The 27,087-nt window shown below is 39.9% G+C and overlaps 2 protein-coding genes across 4 annotated transcripts; one reads left to right on the top strand and one right to left on the bottom strand.

Moving 5' to 3' along the window:
- Positions 1 to 1,213: 1,213 nt before the first annotated feature.
- LOC117549286 (cellular retinoic acid-binding protein 1) lies at positions 1,214 to 8,337 on the top strand. 2 transcript variants are annotated; one of them, XM_034221056.1, is made up of 5 exons: positions 1,237 to 1,384; positions 2,284 to 2,362; positions 2,457 to 2,635; positions 3,271 to 3,384; positions 7,830 to 8,337. In XM_034221056.1, the coding sequence occupies exons 3-5, from the start codon at positions 2,468 to 2,470 to the stop codon at positions 7,878 to 7,880; spliced, it is 333 nt and encodes a 110-aa protein (XP_034076947.1). In that variant the 5' UTR covers positions 1,237 to 1,384; positions 2,284 to 2,362; positions 2,457 to 2,467; the 3' UTR covers positions 7,881 to 8,337. The 2 variants fall into 2 exon arrangements, with proteins under 2 accessions (XP_034076946.1, XP_034076947.1); XM_034221055.1 differs by lacking the exon at positions 2,284 to 2,362 and having other exon boundaries at positions 1,214 to 1,384.
- On the bottom strand, positions 8,246 to 26,574 carry LOC117549267 (paired amphipathic helix protein Sin3a-like). Of its 2 annotated transcripts, none has more exons than XM_034221009.1 (21): positions 26,407 to 26,574; positions 23,878 to 24,094; positions 21,891 to 22,079; positions 21,554 to 21,660; positions 20,891 to 21,218; positions 20,393 to 20,644; positions 20,111 to 20,263; positions 19,435 to 19,590; positions 19,133 to 19,219; positions 18,897 to 19,015; positions 18,147 to 18,372; positions 17,617 to 17,733; positions 16,396 to 16,634; positions 16,016 to 16,199; positions 15,295 to 15,889; positions 14,988 to 15,157; positions 14,618 to 14,791; positions 14,441 to 14,533; positions 13,776 to 13,870; positions 11,313 to 11,520; positions 8,246 to 10,189 (listed from the first exon to the last, which is right to left on the bottom strand). In XM_034221009.1, the coding sequence occupies exons 2-21, from the start codon at positions 24,070 to 24,072 to the stop codon at positions 9,971 to 9,973; spliced, it is 3,906 nt and encodes a 1,301-aa protein (XP_034076900.1). In that variant the 5' UTR covers positions 24,073 to 24,094; positions 26,407 to 26,574; the 3' UTR covers positions 8,246 to 9,970. The 2 variants fall into 2 exon arrangements, with proteins under 2 accessions (XP_034076900.1, XP_034076901.1); XM_034221010.1 differs by lacking the exons at positions 8,246 to 10,189; positions 11,313 to 11,520 and adding exons at positions 11,547 to 11,896; positions 12,092 to 12,116.
- Positions 26,575 to 27,087: the final 513 nt, after the last annotated feature.

The following is a 27,087-nucleotide window of genomic DNA, read 5'->3' as shown; positions in this document are numbered from 1 at the left end:
TGTGTGTGTGTGTGTGTGTGTGTGTGTGTGTGTGTGTGTGTGTGTGTGTGTGTGTGTGTGTGTGTGTGTGTGTGTGTGTGTGTGTGTGTGTCATAATAGGTGGGATAGAGTGTAGGAAATATAGAGTGTTTTGAAAAGCAGCAAAGGACAAAGACGTTTTAGAAAGGTGATTGAATTATCTATGTTGATGCCTTTAAATATCAACTATAGAACATTAATCCAGCCTCCTCATTTCAAAAGTATTATAAAATATGTCTTCACTTTTTGTCTTCACTCCTGATTTCATAAGCAAATAAATGGAAGATAAAATCCATTTGCTTCATGCTAAATGTATTTTCCAGTAACAAAAGGCTTCTGCAGTCAATCTGAGTTACACAAATCAACTATCTTCTCTTCAACTTTGTAAAAAAAGACCATAACTTTAGAAAATGCCAAAATGAATCTAACTCAGACTGTTTAACTTCGGCAGAACTATAAACACATTTTAATCATGATTACATTGAAATCACGTTAGCAATGGATCTCTTCAAGTGAAGTGACCAAAAACTGTGTTAATGTACAAAAGACAAACAAGTATTTTTTAAGATGTACTTTATGAACAATATGAACTTATCCTTTCAGTATCAGTGTTTCTACAACAGCTGAATACATGACTGCACAACAAAACCTTTGTTGAAATCGTTGATCTTTTATTGCTTTACATTAAGGGTAGATCCACCTAACATTACAGTAATACATATATTTGAACAACAAACAAACTAAAACTGTACTGCATTTTTTTGTGATTTCCTCCTCCCAGTGGGGGTGAATGGAATTGGTATCAAATTTAAACTACTTTGAAATTAAATTAACCCAATGTAGGTGCAATATATTTTCTCCACCACACTACACATTTTGTATTAAAGGAAGAGAGAATATCATCCTTTTTGGTGGATAAATACCTACATAAAAGGCAAAGTAGGAACATTTGTATAAAAACAAATCTTAGTTAAATAAATATTTGTGTAAATACTCTCTTAAATTCCACTAAATCTCAGTCCAATCAGATTAAGAGACATCAAGAACATTCAACTGAACCATCATTTGTGCACAATTATTCTATTCTCTAATGAGAATAAACCATTTACAATGTGTGTAATGGGTGTGTGGGAGAGGAGACTAAGGTGGAGGGGGAATGAGGTCTGCTGTGTGGGATCATTGCACACAGGGAGGAGAGGGAGGGAGAGAAAGAAAGAGCCTGAAGAGAAAGGGAGCGGAGGAGACAGACGACAGGAGACGAAAGGCTGAGACACATCCAGAACCCCACAAGAAAAAATGCCCAATTTTGCAGGCACCTGGAAAATGAAAAGCAGCGAGAATTTCGAAGATTTGCTCAAAGCTCTGGGTGAGGATAATTTTCTCTTTTTCTATGAATGTTTGATTGCATTTTAGTTTTAGGTTTCTGAAATGATGTATTGACTGAACAGGAAGGAGGTCTGTGCGATAGATGTAGATATCGTACTTGGAATACAGACTGCAATCAAGGTTCATTTTGAAATGCATGCAGAGATGAAGTTAAGTGAATAGATTTTTGATTTTCTATTGTTAAAAAACAGAAGAAGAAAAAAAATTCAAACTTGAGGTACAGATTGGAGATTACACTTTTTGTAAGCATCTTAACAAAATAACTGATTGATCAAAAAAAGGTACAATTAAAGATGATCTTTTTCCCACCACGGTCCAACAATCCAATGTCTAAATACCTCATTTCAGCTCGATCATAGGCAGGTTAGGCTGCTGTTTAAATTGCTTTTAGATGTATGGTTGCAAAAGACCACATTTACCACCGGCACTGCTTGTTCCAAAGTGGAGGACAACTGGTTTTAATTACAGGAGGAGAGAACATGAACTCCAAGGAGGATGGATGGGAAACAGACGGAAGCGTTATCTCATCTGATTGTTTTCACTGTAATGTGTGACGGGAAGGGTTAATAGCTTTCCCGCTGTTTGGAGGACAGAATCTATCATGAGGTACAGGAGAGACAAACAAAGCAGCATTCCTCCCCCTCATCACCTTGTCACTGCAGCCTCCATATTTGCAACATCTGCTGATAACAATCTCAAGACCCTTTTTTAAAATATGAAAACCCACTGCCTTATACTGTGAAATCTTCTCCTGACTAATATAGGGTTAGTTTGAACTCAGATTGATGACTATCTGTATGCATTCCTTTGGTAAATAGGCCGAGTTTCACATCTGTAACATTAACGCAGATCTTTTTCTCCCCATGTCTTTGGTGCCAGAGGCAGACAGAAAATGTGACGTGACACAACTCAATATCAAGTGATAAAATACGGACAAAGTAGTTCTTAGTGGTTAAAGGTGGGATCAAAGTGGTTTTGTACGTCAGGGTCTTATCCTCCACAGACTGATCAGCGCTGTGTAGTATTCACACTAGCTCTGTGTGTGTTCTCAGGAGTGAACGCAATGCTGAGGAAGGTGGCGGTGGCGGCTGCGTCCAAGCCCCATGTGGAGATAAGGCAGAACGATGAGCACTTCTACATCAAGACCTCCACCACCGTCCGCACCACGGAGATCAACTTCCTCATGGGAGAGGAGTTTAATGAGGAGACGTTGGACGGCAGAAAGTGTAAGGTAATCTGATTAATCAGTACATGATTAACTTTCTATCAATGTACATGTCTCCTCCTCTTAAATGACTGTGTAGCTTTTTGTTTTAAGTATTGGGGTTTCCCACTGGATCACAAAACCTCACTCTGGAATGTTCTCAAAAAAAAATCTTAATATTTAACTTCGCTATCAGAGGGATAATTTAACTTTGACCAAAAAAAAGAATTAACCAACGACACGCAAGTCGGTGAAAGTTAAAAAGGACATCTTATGAAATGTGGAGACTTGTAGGAGACAGATTTTTAAAAGAATGGTGGAAATAAAACAGAAGAGGATGAGAGAGCCTGACTTGTATCCTTAATATGAGCACCAAAAAAAAGCAAATGTGGTGTTGTATTCCTTGTGATAAGTAACCAGAACTTTATGAGTGCAATTGGTTTTATTAGTGTACCCTTAAGCATTATATTAGGCTAAAATGTAGGGCTGCAAGGAACAAGCTAAAAATGAACCAGATACATCTGAAAAGTATTATTATTCAGGGTAAAACATGCAAAAAGTATCCCTGAAGACTGACTAGTGATTAACACACAGTCTGTAAATCGGCTAAGATTGAGGAAATAAATATAGGAAACCTCATGAAAGTGCGGCTTTTTCTACAGAGCTTGGCCACTTGGGAAACAGAAAACAAGATGTACTGCAAACAGACTCTACTGAGCGGGAACGGCCCGAAGACCTTCTGGACCCGAGAACTCAATGGGGATGAACTCATACTGGTGAGCAGTTCTATTTATTTTAATTTACTATAAGTGAAATATGGGTGAGAAGTAAGAGAGTGCTACATGCAGATGTTGACTCAAATTAATCAAGTGTATAAAGCATTTATGGGTCGACATGTGTCTTCATGATCAGCCCCTTTTCTCTAAAAAGCAAATAGTTCTCTCTGTGTTTTCTTTTATAAAGTTGCGGCTCCCAAATGCTCTCCTCCCATCAGCCTGGAGACGGATGTGGATTCAATGACTCCAATTTTCATAAAAAATCTCCCATCAGATAGATGAACAGATGTTTTGAAAGTGGGATGAGGTGTCAGGTTTGGTCGCTGTCTTTAAATACATGGCCATTTCCTGTTTCTACATCTCTGTCTGCCAATAAGAAATCAAGGGATTGCTTAAACAGACAGTCCTCAATTGTTTTTTTTTAAAAACACTGTTGCTTTGTAGCATATCCTTTTTGAATAGTTTCACATTTTGGCTTATTCAAAGTTTTTTGGGCCAAAGTTAAAGGAAAGGTTGATAACCTACCTCTCATATCTATACATCAAAAGGACAGCCAGAAGCTGGTTAGCCTAGCTTAGCATAAATACTTGGAACGTGGAACAAACATGGCCTCACAAATGAGATTTATTTTTTAATAAAGCAGCTTGAACTTAAGGAACTTGTAATAAACTTCAGGCGGATATAACACACAATCACAGCACAAGCAGAAACCAAAACTAGACAGATGGTCAAGACAGGCCATAACTGGGTGGTGACACCAGATGTGAAATGTGAAACAATCTGGTCAATAATTTACCCAAAAAACTACGTAGTTCCTGGGAAATGTTCTGAACTCCCATGGCCATTTTGAAACACCGTTTGTATTTCCTTCTTCTGCCAAATGAGGGTGTGAATAAACATGCCTGCATCTGTGAGGAAGCACATTATCATGATGCATTGTTTCTTACATTTCATTATTTGTTCACATCAAGGAAATATGAACTAAATATATCTATTTAAATTCATATTAAAAGAGGTTTTCTAACATGTAGACCATGTAGGCTGAGAGCAGGTGAAGTATTTGTTACAGCAAGGCAGATTCAGGGGATCCACGGAGAAACTTAGTCTAGATTTCAAAGGAACACACTAACATTTAACTGCCTCACGAATGATGTTGGACTGCACTCAGGGATATTGCACACATCAGAAACACGTCAGCCTGTAAATTCAAGATCACTAAGACAAAGAGGTTTAGTTCCTGTAAACATCTGGGTCTGCTTGGATTTATTGGCCAGCTGGTCAACAAAGTCCAGTTTGTCTGTGATGGACTCACCTCTGCAGAGAGGCACTCAGGAAAACACTTGAGGGGCTTTCATTTAGGCAGAAGGCAGGTTTCCAAACTGGGAACAAACGTTTTGAACCGCACCAAATCTGTTTTTATTTAAGATAAGGGTGTGGACGTCTGTCTGTCCATGTTGGAGTGATGGGATGTAATCTGATCGGCATGTGGGGTTGAATCATTGGGGAAAAAAGTTTCACAGGAAAAGAGAACAAGTTATAATACCACCGGTGTGGGAGAGGTCCGATATATATTCCCTGCTGGTTTGTAATTAAACTAAAATCCCTCATATTACACCCCAACTAATGCATTGTTTGGATTTTTAGATTTGAACGATGTTGAAGCAAAGATGTTTGGCTCTGAGGCGATCCAGACTGTGAACTATTTTTATATTGACGTCAGTAGATGTACACAACTAATTTATTAATAAAACTAAATAATGAGTATTAGTTTAACAGGCTCTGTAATATTCTGCAAACAAAGTTTTGGTTTTACTACACCTCAGCAACACAAGTTAAATATACTGCTGAATGCTGAGGGGGGGTGATGACAGATGAGTTACTTTGCACGCAGATACTTGCGTTTAAGTCAGAATATTGTTGCTGGGATCAGATCATAAATTACACAACACAAAATGATATTACATACTGCACCAAATTCAAGGTAATTTATGCTAACAGTTATTTAAATGTAGTCTTAGAAAGCCTACATGGTTTAGTCCTTTTGTATTCAGCCATATGTCAAAGAAGAAGACATGTAGGGAGATTAGGATGATTGTTTACCCAGTTCAATTAGACTTCATTGGTCATGTTGTCAGTATGAACATAGGCAACACAGAATTACTAAATAGTAAAACAGTGGCACATTGGCAACTGCAAAGTTTAAACTGCACTGGTTGGTTGGAGTAGTCCAAAACTTCAGTCAGAACATGAACTACAAATGTAACACTTGTTTCATTTCTCAACTATAATGATTGTAGACCCGTTTACATTATTATGAGATTTATTTTAGAGATATATATATATATATATATATATAATCTATTGGCAACTGTTGCTGCGTGGTAGTTTTGCTCGTTCATCAGGGAAATCAAATATCCCGTCTTCTTCCAACAAGATGTCCGTCTCCTCTCAGTGTACAGAGGCATGTGGCTCAGTATAGACAGATAAAAAGCACATTCAGTCTAATAAAAGCACTGTCCAGCAGATGAGAGCATGAGGGTCCCAGGGGGAGATGGATGAGGGGCCTAATGAAGACAACATGGCGCTGCTCACTGCACTCACTGTGATCGAAGAGGGGCACAAAGATCATTCGGCGAGTCTCCAGTAAAAAGTAGAATAAATACTTGTCCATGCGAGGAACCTCATATACTTTTTTTTATATGCATTTCAATCCAATAAATATCGATTTTTTAAAAGATTAATACAGCCGTGCACTGGCGACTTTATGATGGGACTGGAGCCAGATGAGATTGTGTGGCTGTGATTTAGTCGGGGGTCCAGATCTGTGTGTGTGTGTGTGTCCTCGAATGGGCTTTAATTGGTCTCATTGATCTTGCTCTTGAGAAATGCCAATGGACCCTGGTGTTACCTCCAGTTAATGTCTCCCTCGGCATCTCGCCACGTGCCAGATGGAGTCGCCTGGGCTTCATTTTTCACATCCTGCCCTGTTTCCCCGTGCCGCCACACAGCATGAGATAATGATAATGTGCGCAGTGCAGTTGGCCATAGTGCTTTGCCCCTGGGACTCCCATACATCTTTATCCTTGGACACATAAACCCCATGACCCGCAGCATGCAATGTTTTTCTCCCCATTCTCATATCAGCTTTTGTCCACCTGTTTCTTTAAGCAGACAGCTGATCCAAATTAAGATCACAATATGAGCAGGCATTTAGGTCATTATTGGCGAAAGAGCATCATATGAGTGCTTTAAAAATACATTTAGGGACTACAACACAATGAAAATTAAGCTTTTTATAATGTGGGGAAGAGGGACAATTACTTCAACTGCCATTTGTACAACTGAGAGACTTCAGGAAACCAGTAAAACTGTTTTCACAAGATGATGGTTATGTTGTTTTATATGCTTAGTGTCAATGCCTGAATGCTACAAACTATTGTACTGAAGAACAATTTTGACAGTTATATTTTCCAAATCAATGTAACATGCATAAATGATAAATGCAGTACTAATTTACCCAGTAGTAAACAAAGTATTAAAGAAAAAATACAATATTAAAAGGCTCTTACATTATTGGTAAATGTAAATTATAAATGTAAGATTCTGTGTGTACAGTGTTGACATATACAGTAAGAATTTAATTACTTGATATTTAAGTAATTTTTGCAATTACCTTTGACTTTAAGTAGTATAAGAATAAGGCATTTCAAATGTTACTTAAAGTTCCCCTATTATACTCCTTTTCAATATATTATAGTTCTCAGATATATACGAAACATGTCTCTGAAGTGTTTGGCTCGAAATACCAAACAGATCGTGCATTGTAGCATCCCATAAAGCCCTGTTTCAGAAGTGCTGATTCTGTGTCTGTATCTTTAGATGCTAATGAGCTGCTGCTGGCCACGCCCCTCTGAGACATGATTGGTTAAAAGAACACAATGGTGCTCTAGGGGGAGATTCAGGTGATAAAGTGGACGGGTGTTACCAGCTGATTTTCTGACAGGTTTTTATATAGATGGTTCCGGACAAAAAAAGGAGAGAATCTTTTTTCCTGAGACTTTGAGTCTTGTAACATGCTGGCGACACATATTTATGTATAAGAAATACATTGAAAAGTGTAGTTTGGATAATAGGTGACCTTTCTGTTGTCTTGAAAAGCACTTTGAATTGCCTCTGTGTCTGAAAATGTGATATAAATAAACGTACCGTACCTTACCTTTAAGTATAAAAAGACTGAATTGCCTGTTAATAAAGAAACCTCAGACACCCCCCAGGTGAAGGCACTAGGCAGAGGCACTAATATCAGAGCGGTCTAAACTTGGCTGTGTAAGTGGTCTCAAAGTAAGGTCTGATGATTAAAGATAAACTTTACTGAAGCAACAAGAGACTGCTGATGATGACGATGTTAATCAGATTTCTTTTTTCTGTCTTCAATCTCGTTTCAGACTTTCGGAGCCGATGATGTGGTGTGCACGCGCATCTACGTACGAGCATAGCAGAAGTCCACAAGTTCAAATATCCTCAAACAATTGTCAGTGTGAGAAATTTCACATAAAATCAACATTTTCTAATTAACTGTTTAGACATTCAATATTTACCATCTTCACAAAAGTCACAATTTCAGATGTTACCGTTTTTATCAATTTTTGTATGTAATTATCTAGCATTGGAAATCGAACAAATTATCTTTTGTTTGTTGAGTTAAAGAGTGTATGCTTTTGTGACAGTAGAAAAGTCAAAAAGGCAGATATATCACCTGATGAAGAACTTACGGGTTGACCTTTTTCTTTAAAAAAGAAACAAGTGGCCCTTATCATAAAAACGCTGTCAAAAATAAAAAGAAGGTGGTCAACTAGATTTCTTACTATTTAACGTATAGTTTAATGCCCAACACCATACTAACACTCATGTACAACATCATAAAAGTCCAGACACATTAAAACAAAGTACAAACAATGTCTTTATGTACAATCATTTCCCCGGGACTTTCTGTGGTATTCCATATTAAACATAGTAAATATAAAAATAAAAACCCAAGTAATAAACTGTTCCAAGATTGTCTGTAGCTGTTTATGTTACTGACCATTGCCTTTAATGGAGGAATATTTGTAGTCAGGTTGCTTCATTTTAAGTATTGGAGCAAATCTGTGCCGACATAATGAGCTTTTGGGGCTTCCAACTTGCTTATGTTATGATGATGTGAAGATAACAAGGATAGCATTAATGTTAAGAACTGCGTGTTGCTTATATGTTAATTTGTGAAACACGTTTAATGGTATTTAGCATGATGGATATCTTCCCGTCTCCATCTAACATATCGACCAATTCCAGTTTTATTGAATAAACTGCGGGAATAAAAACCATTAGTTTACATCCCTCTTTCAAAGGGAATACAACATTCACGTTTGTATTTCAGCAAGAAATACAAAACTGATGAACTACGTCTGAAGGAAATATTATTGCTTGCTTGTTATCTTGATCCATAAAGTGTTCACACGTCTGACATTCACATAGAGCTACTATACATCAGTCAGTGTTTGTCACCAACAAAGGGCATACAAAATAAACACGGCTCATGTACAGTTTTATAGGCGACATATCGATCCTGTCATACTGATTATAACCATTTCAGAAAGTTTAAATACCAGGAAAGGTTGATAGCATCGAGTAGACCTCAGTACTTTCAAAAAGGACATATACTGTACTTTCAGAAATGAGAAATGCTGCTCCGCTACATTCAATCATCTTCAAACCACGAGTGATACTGATACCAGAGACTGAAGGTAGAAATGCAAATAACGGGGTCGAAACACGTATAAAATGGGAAATTCTTCTACTCAAAGACTTTACACGTTCAACAGACCACAAACAAAAAGGTCTCTAATTAACATCCTTTGGTAAAAAACAGTTCAGCAAGCTTTAGCTAAAGACTGATACCAGATGTGTGTTAAAGTACGCTACATGTTAAAACAAATATAGATATAAACAACATATTTACAAAGTGTTGGGCGGTCATAAATTACTTTACGCAATATACACTGCTGGCATTGTAAATGTCTAGCATCTACCCAGCAGTCACCAGAGATGTTGAATGTACAGTTTATACTGTATATATATATATATTACCACTAAAGAAGGAAAACATTCACAGGCTATACAAGTTAACAGCTGGAAGCCAGATTACTGCCCGAGTATCAGGTACTTGTTAAGTGAATTATCTTTAACATTGTTTAGTCTAGTTTTGCTTAACCAGGTTTTCTGTTATTTAAAGTGTGAATTGCTCTAAATAAATGATGCACTAAGGAGTGTTTCCCCAGTCTATTCATCTCATGTAATTAATATTTCTTTTCAAATATAGCGACAGTAGCACCTGAAGAAAACTATTTACATACATTGCAGGATTTTGCAATGTAAGCTCAACGTTTGTAGACATTTCCTGACTCAGGTCGGACACCAAAAAAAAGTTGGCAACTGAATCCAGTAACGGCAGGTTGTAGAAATCTGCACGGAGTTACTGTGTACATGGAGTCATCACTGGCAGTGTGTGAAGACAGCCACCATCACAGTTTCTTTCAATAGAGAGAGACTACAGTGTTCTGTACTTCACACGGAACTTGTTAATGTTGATATAATGGAGGACCTTAAGGTGGCAAGTGGTGGTGCAGGGCAACAGGCCTTCTCTTCTTTCTCCCATCAGCCACTTGCGGTTGTCGGCAGCCATGTCACTGGTCACATGCTCTTTGGCCCAGGAGTCCAGCCAGGTATGAAAGCGTCTGTGCAGGCGAGTGTTGACCCGCTGTTGGGACTGAGGAGAGAAGACCACAGGAGCTCAGCTGACAGCTTGAAATATAAAGAGTCGTCACATTAACTTGCATAGTATAACATCAAGACGCAATGTATCTTGCCACTGGATTGTCGAGAATCGAGACTATCCTGTTTCTATGCTTCGAAGACATTTAAGCGATTGGTACTAGAAAACATCACTGAAAGCACCAACGGTAATGTAAGTATTGAATGGGATGGCCCCTTATTAAGTGTCATCTGGAGGCTCACATCTATCCACATCTCGTTTCATCCTTTTAAAATTAAAAGTTGAAAGAAAAACCCCAAAAATCATGATAGAGCCTTTTAAGAAGACAACAGACAAACCAAAAAGATAAGGTATGAAAGGGACAAAGATCATTTACAACATATCTTGAGAAGGATATGAAAACGTTGTGGGTCAAAGTCAAACCCCAGACAACAACCACTCGCAGCAATTATTAGGTTAAAATATGACATTGCATTTAAATGAGCAACAAGGTTGGGCTTAGCAATAGTTTGATCCCATCGCTCATAAAATCTAATAACATAATCAGTTTGTAGGAAATCCCGATAGTATATGTCTGGTGAAGGACAAAGAAAAAATAAATGCTAAATATTAGCTCGCTGAGAAAAATTGAGTTCATTGTTTTCAATTCTGGAAAGGTTAGTTTTTCTGACTTTGCCTCTAATGTTGAAACAGCTTTGCAATGAGCTGCATTGTGCTAGCACTATCACTGCTTACACGTTCAATGTTTCCACAATTTCGGTTGAAAGGAAAGCCATTTTGGTTGCTGCTAGAACCAAATATATATATATATTTGGTTGCTGCTAGAACCAAATATATATATATATTTGGTTGCTGCTAGAACCAAATATATATATATATATATATATTTAGCTTGTTGCAACACAAGACTACCAATATAATATGTATTTGTTTTCAAATGGTTGTGTGTGGGTGTTTTAAGTACCGCAGGTACGCGTAACAGTAATTTCATTGTATTTTATACATAATGACAATGCTTCTATTCTATCAAAGAGAAAAAAAGCTAACAATTGACATAACTTATTAAATGAAAGAGAAGACAACATTTATTGTAAGTATACAACTATGTTCTGCTTACCTGATGAGCGCGTGTGAGTGCGGTGTGCCTGTACATATAGTCTTCTGACTTGCAGACATAGACCATCTTGTAGGAGTTGAGCTTGAACATGCACTCCATCTTTATGTCGCTGCTGCCGTCCTGAGGCTTGTCCGAGGGGACCGTGTTCATTCTCTCCTGCTGCAGCTGCTCCCATCCTCTCTGGCATTTCCTTATGCGTCTCAAATTCCTGAAGGCCAAGAGATATCGACAGCCATGAATACCACACGGATCAAAGAGTAAATTCTTCTCATTACTCCAGACATCAAAAGGGTGCAGCACGTTTACAGGGAAAGTTCGCACAAATTTCAGTTTTAAACAGTTTTATTAACTTAAGCATGTTATACATGGAACAATCTTGTATTTGACAGCATACACTGCGCGGTTTAGAAGACTAGGAGATGTGGTCAGGCACAATACACATGACATTAAGCAAATTTGAGAACAGTAAAGTCAAATTTGAGAGGACTGTCCCTTTAAACAATAATTGTTTTAAACCCATGCATTGCAACTCACCGAGTAACCGAATTAGATAGGGAGTCAAATCGTTCGAGGGGAATGTGGATCTATAAGAGCAGCAGAGGCAGCAGTCGTAATATTTCTGTGCAGTGCACTTCCGATGCACAGCCACGTAGTTCAAATCTAAATATGCTTGGCAAAGAAATATTTATTTTAATTGGAAAATGTATTCTGATTTTGTGCAGGTAATAAAAAAATACAATTATTCACCCCACCTGAATGAAAGTTGAATGTGTACTTACCACTGAGGGTACAGGTGAGCGGGGACTGAAACCATGAAGCATATTTTTGCATTCAGGGCTCCACTTAAAAGACAGTGAGGCCAATTTCAAAAAAGTGTTAGAAACAAACACTAGAAAATTGATGCCGGATAAGATCCAAAATATGAGCTGAGAATACTTTGATGTGCACATACTTTCACCAACAATGTACACAGTGTTATGATCATGAGATGAAGACCCAACACAACTGGGAAAGAAACTGCTGATTTTTTTTTTTACTGCCATCAAAGACTTTTGTGAAGGAGGAAGTCTTTGGACCTCTTATGCTGCTGATCTCTCATAGATTGGATGAAAAAAGAAAAAAGGGACAAGATGTTGGTGAGCCCACTGATAAATCATAGTCAGGCACCAGATTTATGCAATGGGTTAAATAAGATAAATATATATTATTTTTTGTTGGCTTTTGAAATGTTATGGTAATGGACAGCCATCTCAAAGAAAACTGAAAACAGAAGAATCACCAAACAGCAATGACAGACAGCTCCATGTGCAACACTCATCTGGAGCTTCAAGAAACAGCGGACACAACTACGCCTCTATGCACAGCTCAGGAAATAAATACACCAACATGAAAATACAATTTAGACAATCATTTTATTTACATAACCTACTCCTCTGTACAAGTGTTGCAGATAATGTGCTTGACCAGAGTTTTAAAAACTTATGAGCACTAATTTCTGTCAAACCAGTGGAAGAAAACCTCACCAACAACAAAAAGTTGCAACGGGAGTGCACTGTTTCCACGGGAAGTTATTACAAATATTACACTGAGTATAACAGACTTAAACAAATGGACATTTGAACATTTACATTTCCAAACAGCAAATTAAGTCAAAAATAGGACGTTTGATCTAAATACAATCACAAACAAAGGGCATGAAAAGGTAGAAAAGGAAATCATGACTGCACCTTCCTCTCTTAACAAAGTCTCTCAGGTCCAACACAACAGCTTCAGTCTCACAAACTCAGGCCAAAGACATCGTAGAAAAATTATTTTAAAATGAAAAAGGTTGGAACCCATTTGTTTTGCTTTCAGTTTGTGCATTCAATGACTTTTGTTCTTATGTTACACAATGAGAAACATCATTTCAATTTCAATACAATGTGAATAATCAAACCAAATGATTTTGAGGTGGAAATTCAAAACCCATGATCAAGCCAAAACCATTTTAAAAAACCTTACTACTAATAAATAAAATTCCCATTAAAAAGGAACTGAATCAGTGAATAAATAAATTCCATATTTTTTTAAAAGATGGCCATGTAAAGTGCAATCTTCAATGTGAGGCAGAGATCAAAACTGAAAAGTCATGTTCTCACGGCCAATGAGATTCTTTACAAACAGCAGGGCATCAGGCACTGCGAGCACTTCACTGTATCTGTGGAGTGACTCTCTTCAATGAACCTTCTCAAACCTTGTAGTTTGTCCGTTAATAAAAACGCAGAGGTCCTATGCCTAAAACTTTTGTAATTACAAGAGCTTCCTTGGGTCAGAGTTGTGCACAAGTGCCAAAGGTTCTACTTCTGAAAATGAGTGGTGTTTGGCAGCTGGTTTGGCTTGTCAACAGTGGAGTGGCTGCTCGGCTGTCTAGAGCCTCAGGACAGAAAGTATGCAGACAAGAGGGACACATGGCTGGGGCCTCACCTGGGGAGGAACACCGGCGTCTGGGACAGATGCTCACGCAGCTCAGGGGACGCAGAGTCTGAGTTCAGGTATCTGCCCACGTAGTCTGACCACCTCTGTGGAGGACAGAGCAGAAGAAAAAAAACATTAAAGAAAGCATGCAGACACACATTTGAACCTCCTACTTAACCAGAATAGTAATTATGGCCTCTAAAATCAGGAATATAAAGGTTAAAAAGTATTAAACAATATTGTTTAGCTGGAAAAATAAATCAAATCAGCCAATTTAAGCTTGTCGCATTTATATTAGTCTACGAAATGTCGGAATATATAAACAAAAGCTCATCTCTTGTAGTCGAGGTGACCAACTGAAAGCCAAAAACACAATTATAATATATTAAAAATAATACAAAACAGTAAAGCTGCACATTCTCACATTTCAGAGTCTGGAACCATTAATCACTCAAGCTGATCAAGAATATTCTAATTGATACAAATATTTGTAATCAAACATCAAAAGAGTTGGTAATTATTTTCTGCTCGTCCAGTTGGACAAATAGTTTCTGCAACAATGCCCCTTGGTGTTAAATGTGGACCAAAAATATACATAGCAGTCATACTTGTTGCAGGGCTGTACTACAGGACACTTAATACTTGAACTGTACTTCAATGCTCAATCGTCATACCTCTGCCTCCGCTGGCTCATCAGAGTTGTCCTCTTCCGTGTCCAGCAGCTCCATGGCCAGACTGACAGATCCTCGGCTCTTTACAAACATCAACTAAACAGAAACACAATCAGAGGATATCTTGTTTAAACAAAGTGCTCAGAATAGTTTATACCGATCTCTCGGGACAAATGGTACCTTGAAGCAGTTTTCATCCGTCATTAGCTGCTCTGCTTTGCGCTGGTAGGAGCCCTCTGCTGTGGCCCTGGACGTCTGCGTGGACAGTGGCCCCCCCGAGGATTTGTTGGCACTTTCGCTCAGGTACAGGTCCGTTACACGTGCACATACATCATCAGTGACGAGGTGCTGGAGCTGTGAAAGCAGGGGGTTCAGAATGCAAGTATCTTCAAATGAAAAACTAGAGCCAGCTCAGTGCAGAAGTTAACACTTAGGTTGTTATAGTCACAGTTAATTAATGTTTTATATGAACTAAAAACATTTTAGTTATAAGTCTGAGTCCGGTTTTTACAGAAACAGAAATAGAATCATCATCATTGAATGTGCTGACCTGCCGGACGATGCTCTGGATGAGTTTGTCCATGGTGAAGGCAATGTAGGCATGGATAGTAAACATTTCCCTCAGGGAGTCCTCGTACTGAATCGGCTCCATGTTCCCATCCAGAAGATTACGCACCATTTCCAGGAACACCGAGTAATAGTCCTCAACATCAACATCCACTGCAGGTAGAAAGTAGTACATGTGTTCACGGTTATATAGCGTGAGATTACAAAGTATAATGCAACCTGTTTCACCCATCAATCAAACTGAGTATGTTTAAACAAAACCTTAACCACTTCTTCTCTTTCTCACTTACGTGGCTCCTTCATCTTCAGTTGGATTGCTGGGTTTTCATTTTTTTCCCTTTTGAAGCCCAACACTTCTCTTTCCCACTCTCGCTCCCTGGCGTCCTCCTCTATCTGTTTCTCAGCCTGCCCGTAGATGCGTAGCAAACGCGTACAGAGGATGTGATGAAGACGAAGGAAGATGTACCAGTAGTTGTTCACGAACAACAGGCTGTAGGCTTCGTCTGTGCCCCGCAGCTTCTGAGCTGCCGTGTTGCTGAAGAGGAGTTTGGACTTTGACGGGCTGCTGCCTGGCAGGCCATTGTGCTTCTTGGGGCCCTCTGAATCCATCTCCATGTCTTCTTCTTCCTCCTCCTCTTCTTCCTCCTCCTCGACATCAGAGAGCTCCCCTCTCCGTGCGAACAGGAGGTCCGGGATGAAGTGGTGGATGATCTGCTTGATCTTGTACTTGTCTTCTTTCTGGATGCCCACCTGTCTTTTGACGTGGTGGATGATGAGGGCAAGCAGCGTCCTCCAGGATCTGGCTGTCTTCATAGTCTGGGTCAGGTGAGGGCCAGTTACTGGCAGCGTGGCAGTTTCCATCTCCTCTGACGCTCGCTCCTGGCGCTACAGGAGGCAAGACAGAAGATAGAGTCTTATAAAGGCAGTAGCATTGTACATGCAGCCACTGTATTAAAAGCACAACTCAAACCAAATATCATAATAAGTGATTATGTCTTCATGTTTACTTACGTCATCATATAGCATTTCAATTTCATTCAGTAAGGTCTTTGAACGCAACACTTTGGTGTCATTCTGCTTGAAGTTGATGCCCTGGTGGTCGAGTGACTTTAGGTAATACTTTTCATTCTGATCCCGCCAGATTTTGTTGAAGCCTCTCTGGGCGTCTCTCCACTCGTCCTCCTTCATTTTTAATCTGAGACAGGGAGAGGAAAAGGGCGTAAAAATCTAATTCTATAAAACAGGAACAGTATTTTAACGTATACAGCACTTTGGTCTTTAAGCTGTTTGATTGTGCTCTAGAAATAAACTTCACTGACTTGCTTACTAACTAACTATTAAGCTCTGACCTGAAGCAGAAAATAATAAGTAGATCAAATCAGATTATTAACCTTTTCAGCACTATGGGAACAGACACAGCTGGGTTCTTCTTGAGCCCGTCGATGATGTCGTTGGCCTTGTCTCCATATATCCTCTGAATAGCCTTGCGATGGATGACCTCTGAGGATCCACCCATTGTGTTGTCCATCTTAAAGCGCAGTTGCTCCTCAGCGGACATGCGAGAAATCTTCCGCTGCACCGCCTCCAGGGCTCGTATCGTGGAGAGGTTGGCTTCCAACACCACATCCAGCTATGGGGTGCAGTCACAGTGAAATTATTTACAAATGCATTTATCATATGTGATTATAACTGTGGCGCAGTGGAATCGTGCGTTGATGTTGGGATCAGGAGGGCACAGGTTCAAACCCCACTGCAGTCAGCATGTCGTTGTGTCCCTGGGCAAGACACTTCACCCCAAATTGCTCCTGTGGGGATTGCCCACAGTATTGAGTATGTAAGTCGCTTTGGATAAAAGCGTCTAACAAGTAACATGTAATAACTGGTAGTGTCATACCTCATTCACACCAATGGTGTTTCAGGGCCAGTTCGGAGCTGGAGCTTGAAAAGCACCGGGTTTTCCTGTTCACACCGCAGCGGAGCAGCCTCTTAGCTCCGGAATCCGGTTCGTTTCAAGCACCAACATTTTTTCCAGCTAGAGCAAAAGCACCGCATACGTCACGCTTACGTCGAGGCGGGGGCAGGGGCGGGATCAACTCCTGAACAACAACAAAAAGCCCGCGTTTTATCCAGTTTGTACACAACGATGGAGCAACTTAACAAGCAGCAGTGGTCCACTGAAGAGACCAGCTACCTACTGGGAATCTGGTCTTCTGAAGAGGTACAGAGGAAGCTGGAGCACAATCGGCCATTGTTGTTGTTGTCGGTGTCAGCTGTGAGGGGTTTCCGCGCGGTTTGGCTTTATGAAGCAGGCACGCAAACGGTTACGTCATGACGCAAACGATGACGCAATGAAGCAGCACCAGTCGGACTCTGGGCGGTGTGAAAAGAGCCGGAGCTAAACCGAAGAACCGGTTCTGAACCTGAAAAGCTCTAGCACGGAGCTTGAACCGGAGTTGCGTTGGTGTGAATGAGGTGTCAGCAGCAAGTTTGTTCTGTGGTCTTTTGACTACTGCGCAAAGGGCATCATGGAGAAAAGGTGCTGAACACATTTTAATAACTACAAGAACTAACAGTATTTATTTTGAAGTATGCATGGTCTGGGTTCTCCTCACCTCAAAGCGCTCATCCTCACATCTGTAAATGTGCTCCTCATATTGAGTCTTCTTGGAGCTCACAAATGTAGAATCTTCAGACCACGATGGAAACGACACCCAAGTGTCATTAAGGACCTGAAAGAGAAAATGCCACGCTCAATTAAATTATCCGTTTAAGGAAGGCCTTTTATTCCCAAAGATGTGGAATTTAGCAACAAGTATGACTAAAGGCAGGAAAATAAGTGTTTTCAATCCAAGCTGTTAATATATATATCCATGCCTTCTTGATGGCACGGTGCTTAAGGAAGCAATTTACAAACCAAATGAACAAATCTAACTGCTGCAACTGTGGCATTTTCCTAAAAAGGATACTTCTAATAACTATGTCAATTAATCTTCTTAAAAAGCTAATTGTAATGCTACTTGATGCCTGGTAAATATAAATCTCAAACACAAATATATGTGTATCACGGTATCTGGAGACCATGTGGGCAAGAAAAAGGTTATCATGACAGAAACACCGGAGCAGACTTCCCTCTGGGACTCACCTCTCTACACAGCGGCGTCCTTCCTGTGCACTTGGGCTGCTGGTAGCTCTTGGGCAGGGCTCTGTAGCTGGACCCCAGCCTCTTGCAGGACGCGTAGTCAATCTCCATGGCGATGCCCTCTGTGGCACGCTCCTTAGGTAAACTCTCTGTGTGGCTGGACTCCCCGTGAAACGACTCCCGGTAGCCCAGGAAGTTTTTGAACCATGTAAAAAGCTCTGGGAATTTTCTGTCAATCAAGCAACAATGTTTGTGAAATAAACAATTAGTAGTGAGACTGCGGCCAGGTGGTTGACTGGTTATTGGTAGAAGACATTTTTCAGTGATATCGGTATTAAATGAGTTATTTTGAAACATACATTTAGCACACGTTTTTTTATTCTGCTTATCATTTTCATTGCATTTTACACTAAATTGAAAATAATATCCATCAGGATAAATAAAGTTTTATCCTCTATTAAATCAACACAATATTTGATTAAAAACCAAATGTAAGGACTGTAACATTATGATATAACAGAAGATAAATTACAATATATTTCTCAATAAATACTGACACCAATTTGGGAGTAACACAATTACTGCAATAGTTGTACTTCATATCTCTAGTAGTACTCAAAGTCTATTTACCACTCAGGTGTTTTAGTTTGGTTTCATTATTTAGCCACAAGGCACAACAGTACGGTTATAGAGGCAGTAAAGCACTGGAGACTGTAGACAGGTATAACATAGAGCATGTAGGTTTAAACTCACCCAAGAAATGGGATGACCAACTGGACAAGCTCAGCCCGAGAGATCACTTCCTGATTGAAAATGTGAAGACACCGCAGGAAGTTGTCGTACGCCTCAGAGCTCCGCAGAGCTTTCTTAACCTGTTTTGTCAACAAAAAACAAGCCTTCCATTGAGATGATGTCAACAATCAATATATAGCAATTCAGTCGTAAGCTTGTAATTGCAGTAGGCTGGTTCTGAATATAACAATACGGACCTTCTCAAAGAACATGGTTTCAGTGCTGGTGCTGTGTTTGCCGGCTTCAGTCAAGCCATGGTCCTTCCCCAAAATCTTGGGCTTTTTCTGCAAGGCAATTTAAACACCGAGTTGAGAGCAAAACCAATACATCACAATAAATCTTACCTTTTTGAAGCTGTTCAATTTTTGTCAAAACAGGGTTTATTTAACTTTATGGTCATTATGTTCTTTTGTGTAGATGCTGCTGAACTGAGTTGAGGTTTTTCTAGTATTTAGTCTAGACTTATTAACATCAATTGCCTTTGCAGTGGTGTGAGTACCTTAACAGGGGGCGTGGGTCCCCCTCCAGGAGGTCTCCTGATGGGCAGGCCATTTTGGCTCAGTCTCTGTTTGCTGCTCAGTAACGGTCTCTTCACTGTGCCGCCATGATCATTGCGCACCGACTCCGCTCTGTCTGGTGCAGCCTTACACAGCAGCTGAGAAAAACATTATACATTATAATGTCACCAAAGAGAAGTCAGTCAAAAAGCACAAGTCTCATTTACTCTGGGGTTATAACAATTGTATCAAATGGGTTTCAATTCTGTTAACTCAGAAACATGGTAAGCTTTATTAAAATGTGCTTACCACCCCTGACAAAAAAAAACTAAACTTAAATGTCAAGCGGAATGAAAACACACTCCAGCTAAATAACTTTTTTTATTTTTATAATTACATCAACATATTAATAATTCACATGCAAAATAAAGTTAACTCGGTCTTCCCTGCTTAGTTTGACCACTGATAAATACATTTGACAACCCATAACATATTGTCTATGAGAGGAGCAGAATAGTTTCTTTTGTACGATGCTACCTAAACGTATCATGTGTGGTTTCAGGGATATTTTATTATAATGAAATACTACTATGAATATGCCTTATTTTGTATGTATGTTTTTTTAATAGTCCAGTTAGAATGGCCCCACAGTGTAGGAGTATGTCCACAGGCACTCACCAGCGAGCTGTTTGCATCGGGCAGGAACTGTCCAAACTCTGAGAGCAGGTCCTCCTGGTTCTTGAAGAGTCTCGCCACCTGAGTGTAGACCTCCTGCTCAGTCAGTGCTGGGGTATAGTTACCTGCTGCCTCTTTAGCGTTTCGTTGTTCCTTCTGGGAGTTAAAAAGAAAAAGGAGGTGGTGAGATTACTACTGGGTGCATACCATAGTAATTTCTCCATAAGAAAATCTGACTTGATCAATCTGGCTGAATGTTTATTTTATTGATGTGAATTTTCTTACCTGGTATGTGTGAAGTATTTCCAGGAAGGATTTGTAGATGTCCGGCTGGCCCTGGAAGCGGTTCTTGATCTTGTTGACATAATTTATAGCGTGGTTGAACTCCACAGGCTGGTTGTTTTGGAGAGGTGGCCCCGCGGACGGTGTGCTGCTCACAGGAGTGTGGGACTGAACTGAAGGTGAGCGCGGTGAGGCGTAGGAAGGGATGGATGGGTTGGGCTGGCTGGTGGGTGTGTGGGCTGGAGACTGAATTGGCTTATGGAATTGAAAGAGAAGAGAAGAGCATATCATCACACTCGTCCAGTAAAGACTCAGTTTGGTGGGCATAAAAACATGTTAACAAAATCTCAGAAAATCTCTTTTCAAAACAATGTTGAATAACTTAAAAAGTGGTTTGTTATCGTAATACTTTATTTAAAAGCTCACTCTGGTGTCAGTTTAGAAAAAAAGAAACATTTTAGTGCATTAAACTCAGATCAGTTAACTAATATAGAAACCTACCTTGCTGGTTTTACTCGGGGCCGGTTGGGTGGGGACAGGTGGGGCAGTGGTGGTTGTGGTGGGGGTTTGGGGGGCAGCCTGTGGCAGACTCTGGTGCTGGTTGTGGCTTGCAGGTTGGCTGGACGCTCCACTTATAGGGATGTTATGAACAGAAATACCATGAGGCGTGATGTAGTGGATCTGACCTGGCGTGGTTACGTTGACTAGATCGTTGGTTTGAACCTCAATTTTATATCCGGGTGGCAAGAAGGTGTTAAAACCCATGATGAGGTCTGGGTGGCCCTTGAAGAGCTGGGACACGCGGTTAATGACTCCAGGAGTGTCTATGCTGTAGTGACAGGAAGAATGATAGTATTTAATATCTGTTTATTTATTGACTAAGTCCACAGGATTTGTTCTGCATGTAACTTTTTCATTGCAAAGAGTAGAGGTACTGAAATGATTAAATGTAGTCTAGCATCTAACAAAAAGGGCAAAAAGCATTTAAGTGCAAAGTAACGTATAAAGTATATACAACATTTACCAAAATATATAGAATGTAAAATAAATGCTATAAGGAAGATATGAGTATGTGTCAATAGTAGTCTACAGAATTGATAGTAATATAAATATTAAATACTATTTTCTTTAAATGTTGATGAAAATTAATAAACAAGAACTCACCTCTGTGACTTGAACTCTTTCATAATATCAAGAAAATCATTGTAAACTTGTGGCTGATTCCCAAACTGCAGCTTCACTTGATCCAGATAGGACAAGGCATCTTCCACCTACGAAGTGAAGAGGGAAAACATTTGACAGATATCTTTAAATATTACAACCACTGAATGCAGAATAAAAAACGAAATTGCAACCAGAAAAAAGGGCGTTGCCTAAGAGACATGTTTAATTACTGATTTCATTATCACTTATCAAAACACATTGCAAAGATGGGTGCTTATTAGTTTTCTTTGGAGGCGAAGTTTAAAAAAAAAAAAAAAGTTTGTCCATGTAGCCGTACCTTTAGTCGCTGAAACTGCTGTCCTTGGGTAGAAGTCATGGGTGCAGGTGGATGGACGTGACCCTGGACCACTGTGGGTCCCTGGGACTGAGCTGCCAGGCTGTGTGCATGGGGACCAACATGAGGGGCAGTGTTGTTATGTCCATGTCCGTGTCCATGTCCACCTGTGCTCTGAGGCAATGTTGGCACCTTTTTAAAGGAGGAAATTACCAGAATATTAGGATCAATAATCTTTAAAATATATATCTCAGTGTTTCCCACAGATCTGAAATATACTTGTGGTGGTAGCCGAGAACAGTACAGGAGGGGTAGAGCGAGGGATCATTGTCCACTAGTTATGGCGTCGTGCTCGCGGACGGATACAAAATAGGGCTGAACGATATATCGTGTCATGGCGATAACCGCATGCGCGATATTCACACCGCAGGGACGTGCGGTTTTATTCATTTTTTTTTTATGCTAACGCAATTTAGCACAGAATTAAAAATAAAGATACCCTTATTACTTATCGAAACTGCACATACAATATATCCGATTAAAGCTGAGACTCCACAGATTATTTAAGAATAGTATCTAAGCGATCCGATCTCGCAACAGGGGAAGCAAACACGGACATCACAACACGTACCTTTTACGGAGCTTTTACGGGAGATTGTCTCATTGTAGCGGTCAATCTGATCAAAAGATGTGTTCAATGGCATTAATACGAGAAAAAACGCTGAATCGGTTAATCCATAGGTTAATAATGTATCTGTGGCTTTGAAGCAATTGTTTATATTCCATAATTCCATTTTATGTAAAAATCAGAGCACAAAAGTTAGCTGCTAATGGTAGCCACCAGAGTGTATGCAGCTTCCGGTTTTGGCTACGCGTCACTCTCACTCCTTATTTGTTCATGTGTTGGTGTGTGTAGAGCTTCCCCTCGATTCCATTGGCTCTAGCGGTTATAAAGAGATTTCATTCATCAAAATCCAGCAAGGGGAGCCAGAGATATGGAAAATCCACCCAAATGACCCCAGAAGTGTTTTTTTGTGTGCTAAATCTCTCTAAAAAGGTCAACTGTCACTTGTTTTGCTTCAATCTTGATACAGGGTACTTATTATATGTTGTACTTTGGATTCCTAAAGCTTTTAGTCTACTAACCCATCATCCAAGGGTAGTTTTCACTATAAGTAAAAAATAATTTTGGACGGACACTATAATTTACAGTTTTTTTACTATGTTCAATCTGAATTTTCTTTAAAATAAAAAACATCTATATTGATTCTGACTTGTCTACATCCAACTCACAGGTTTATCATTACTTTGAGAAAAAAGATTATTAATTTAACCCTTTTAGAAGGGAAGATATGGTCATTTGTTCTGGGAATGTCATTTTCGAGCCTGAGACCTGAAAAACAGGCTCAGTGCTAGGTGAATTAACTCAAACACGTCATGTTACAATTATTTTGCTGCTTGCTACAAAAGGAAAATTTGCGTGGCTCTCATGTCAGGGGTACTTGAGTGAGTGACATGCAGGCTCTGCATGCACAGCAAACCACCAATCACAATCATTCTTGATCAGATCACAGCAGGCCCCGCCCCGCTAGTTTGCAGACCATCAAAACACCGGTAAAAAATGAGCGAGGCACAGGAGGACAATACCTTCATCCGGTTAAATATAGTTAAAAAAACGCAATATATATCGCAGGGGGGGGGAAAATCGCAATGTCAGTTTTTTTCAATATCGTGCATCCCTAATACAAAGAAATTAAGCCTAAATGGGTCGCAAATATACTTTGGCGGACGTTAATATACCTGGGCGGCCCGCCCAAGTAAAGTCTATGTGTGGGAAACCCTGTATCTATGTCTTCATTAGTTTCCTCAAATTGTTCTGATTGTTACACTGAACAAAGGACTCTTTTTATAACGTTCCTACATTTTTATAAATCATTCAATTCTGCTGTGGAGGCTGTTATCTATGACAAATTGTTTGATGCAGTTATACCTGGTAGCCTTGGGGGAGAGAGTACTGGATGCCGGTGGATGGCTGCATGTTGTCTGCAGATGCCTCTATCACAGTAGGGGCCGGGGCGAGGGCCCGGTGCTGGAAGCTGTCTGCAATGCCTTGAACTTGGGGACGACGTACTTGCTGTTGCTGGGGCGCAAATATCGGTTCCTGGTCCTCCACACGCCTCTTCATTGTATACGCATACTCAAAGGGGCTACATTGGACAAAGATATATTGACAGTTAACAGGTTGTTGAGTTTAAATTATTCTGAACAACCACATTTCAAAGCATTCTTCAAGAATGTGCTGTCAAATCAGTCATTCTTTCACAAATCAATATGAATGCAAAGAAGTGAGCTATTTATATTTTAAGAGTACGGTTCTTCAATTCCAAATGATGTCTATTATCATAATTATAACATTCTTGTTAAAGTTGTGTGTTGGAAAATTGTGAAAGGTCTAGTCTGTGTACACAGTGAGGTTTGACAAATTCAGCTTATCAAGTAAATGCGGCAGCCACCACAGTCCCATTTAAAATCTGAAGAATAATGTTTATTTCAAACCTTTATTGAAGTTTACACTTTAAAAAGGTTGGATGGAGAACAATTATATTTTGACATAGTTCTCAATTTGATGACAAATCCTGAAAAAATATCACAAACAAAACAACAATTCTGGGGGAAACAAACCAGCAATGCGAGTCCCGTCCATCATTGCTCACAAGAATGGCTGAGACAACCAGTTAGGGACTGTCTTTCAAGTAATTGCTTTAGGTGTGCAGGGTTTCTTTGTCCTGCTAACAAATTCAATTTAGCCTTTATTGTCAAATGTGACACAAAGGTTTGTTAAACAAAATGATGTAGCAGTTAAAATTGATCATAGTGATACTGTGTTCATTATAAACACATGCTCTATAAGTCTAATTTGTGAATGACTTTTGGCAGTCTATTACATGTAAAGTACAAATGTCAATTTATTTCCATGATCAATTAGAACACCATCAGACTTTTGAACTCTTCAGATCATGATGATTGCATAGTTACACAAATATGTTTAGCTCTGGTCTATCAGAATGTCCAAGTATGTTTCCACATACAGGGAATTAGGTTTAGTGTAGTGTTACAATAAGCAAAATAAAACAAAACGTTAAAATGTAAGGAGCTCTGCATTTTTAAAGAAGTGATCGCTGACATTTACAAAATGATCCCTTGGGCAAAGGTTCAGAGCACGAAGTATTAAAATAAAATGAAATCTTTCTATGTGGCTACATGCACCGTGAGAAAATTAATTTATTGACGTTCCCTAAGTAAACGTCATTGCAGTCGGTCAGCGGAGAGCCGACATTGTGCCTCACTGCTCTGCACCACCAGTTTCGGAAAACACGGTGTCTGAGCGTTCGGTCTTCAGTCGCCGAGATCGAGTCTGTGGCATATCCAGCTTCACATTTTCTTTGCCGAAACGCGAAGCAAATACGACAGACAGTACAATATGGCGAAATGTGTGGACTGGCGCGACAAAAAAGCTAGCATTTAGCTGTCAGCCAACACTTTACAGGCATGTAGGCGCTGTCTCTCTCGCTCGCTGTAGCCCTGCCTCATCCCCTCCCCCTCTCTGACAAACACCGAGCTTAACGCCATCCGTTTTCGGTGCAGCTGACCGCTTTCGCTTGTCTGACGTTGGCTTCAGAGCGATCTCAAAGTTATGTGGCAAGCGAGCTAACCTAAACTATCTGCAAATTAAAGGCTATTTCGCGGAAACAAACAGCGAGTGGTGGTGTGTCACTCGGGTAATCGCTGACCGTCCTCAGTAAAATGGGACTTACTATAAAAAATCAAAATGAGCTGAGCGTGTTGGCTAACAAGATATAACGAAAAGAAAGCAGCCACGCTTCATTGCAGCTGACAGCGCGACAACACAGCTGGTTAAGTGTATAACATATGGGCTACCGTTTAACCAGGGTAGTAAAATAAATTCACTTAGTGAGTAATTAATTATGGCAATGCTAGATGTGGGGAAGAACGCTAGCTAGCTAGCACTAGCATCTACATAGCGTTAACGTCGCATTAACGGCAAGTTATGCGAGAAGTTTGACAGAAAAACACTTAGTTGTCATACACGCGGCTTGTCCGCCAGTAACGATTCTTTATTTTAAACCTCCAACCAGGCAGTACAAAATATATAGCAAGGAGGAACTAACAACAAAATGCATGTTGTCAGGTCAGTCTACTCGGCGCTAGCATGTCAGCTAATTCATGGTCGCCGCTCTTAGCCTGGACTAGCTTGACTAACTTATCGGCACTGCACGCTAATGTTGCTGCTACTCAAACTCCACATTTTATTTGGTTGGAAGACGAAAATAAAACAAAATACTAAATCATCACAGAACAGTGGGGAGTGTTAGATCGCTATCTTGTCTGTTCGGCAAGGTTATATATAAGCTAACAAAATGCTACGTTAGCACAACAAACCAACCCCCCATCAGTAAAAGGTATGCTCGGCTAACGAGCTAAGACTAGTTCAACTTACCTCGCAGGACTGCCACCAGCAACACTTTGACCCAGTGAACCACTACTCGTGCATTCAGCTGGCCGTAACAAAAAGTGAAGTTATTAGAAGTGGTCGCAAATGGAAATGTCAAAAAAGAAATTGGCCGGAGAGGCTACGTCGCTAACAACAGTGTATGTATGAAGCGGTGTTCCCTGAACATAGAGGCGTGTCCAACATGAAGGCGGGCTAGTCTCCTCCCAGTCTAAACTGTGATTGGTCACATCCCCAGAATGAAAACAAATACAGTAAGGGCAGTGAGCCAGTATCTTCGGTTAAAGGCGTCTGATTTAGTTGATGGTCATGCCTAATGCAGGATTATCTGCACCACAGCCTCCATGTTGCCCGTCTTGTACATAGGTCGATGTTTACTTATTTTCACAAATGTGGATTTGCAATGGTCAACATCACTAAAGATGCCTTATGAACTAAAGCAGAGGTTTTCTTTTCTTTTCCTTTTTTTACAGCAAGGACCCCTTAACAAAATAGCATAGGCCTACCAGTAATGTAGGCTACTTTCCTTTGGGTTTGGTGAGGCTTGTGTTAATGTACGATACGATATTACTTTATTTGTCAGATTATTTGTCATCATTTGACTTGCGTCACAGCAGCTCCATGTCCAACATCAACAGACAAATATCCAGACAAAAATACATGAAACAC

The sequence above is a fragment of the Gymnodraco acuticeps genome, unplaced genomic scaffold (assembly GCF_902827175.1).
Source record: "Gymnodraco acuticeps unplaced genomic scaffold, fGymAcu1.1, whole genome shotgun sequence".
NCBI classification, from domain to species: domain Eukaryota; kingdom Metazoa; phylum Chordata; class Actinopteri; order Perciformes; family Bathydraconidae; genus Gymnodraco; species Gymnodraco acuticeps.
The sequence above is the reverse complement of the archived record's forward strand: the minus strand, read 5'-3'. Positions and strand labels throughout refer to the sequence as shown.

Excerpts from the sequence above, each read along its gene's own strand:
- LOC117549286 (XM_034221055.1), top strand. The coding sequence starts at position 1,315 with ATGCCCAATTTTGCAGGCACCTGGAAAATGAAAAGCAGCGAGAATTTC. Across the intron at positions 1,385-2,456 it reads AGATTTGCTCAAAGCTCTGG|GAGTGAACGCAATGCTGAGG; the intron begins GTGAGGATAATT and ends GTGTGTTCTCAG. Across the intron at positions 3,385-7,829 it reads ATGGGGATGAACTCATACTG|ACTTTCGGAGCCGATGATGT; the intron begins GTGAGCAGTTCT and ends ATCTCGTTTCAG.
- LOC117549267 (XM_034221009.1), bottom strand. The coding sequence starts at position 24,072 with ATGAAGAGGCGTGTGGAGGACCAGGAACCGATATTTGCGCCCCAGCAA. Across the intron at positions 15,158-15,294 it reads ACTGAAGATGAAGGAGCCAC|TGGATGTTGATGTTGAGGAC; the intron begins GTAAGTGAGAAA and ends TTCTACCTGCAG. Across the intron at positions 14,534-14,617 it reads CGGATGAAAACTGCTTCAAG|TTGATGTTTGTAAAGAGCCG; the intron begins GTACCATTTGTC and ends GTTTCTGTTTAG.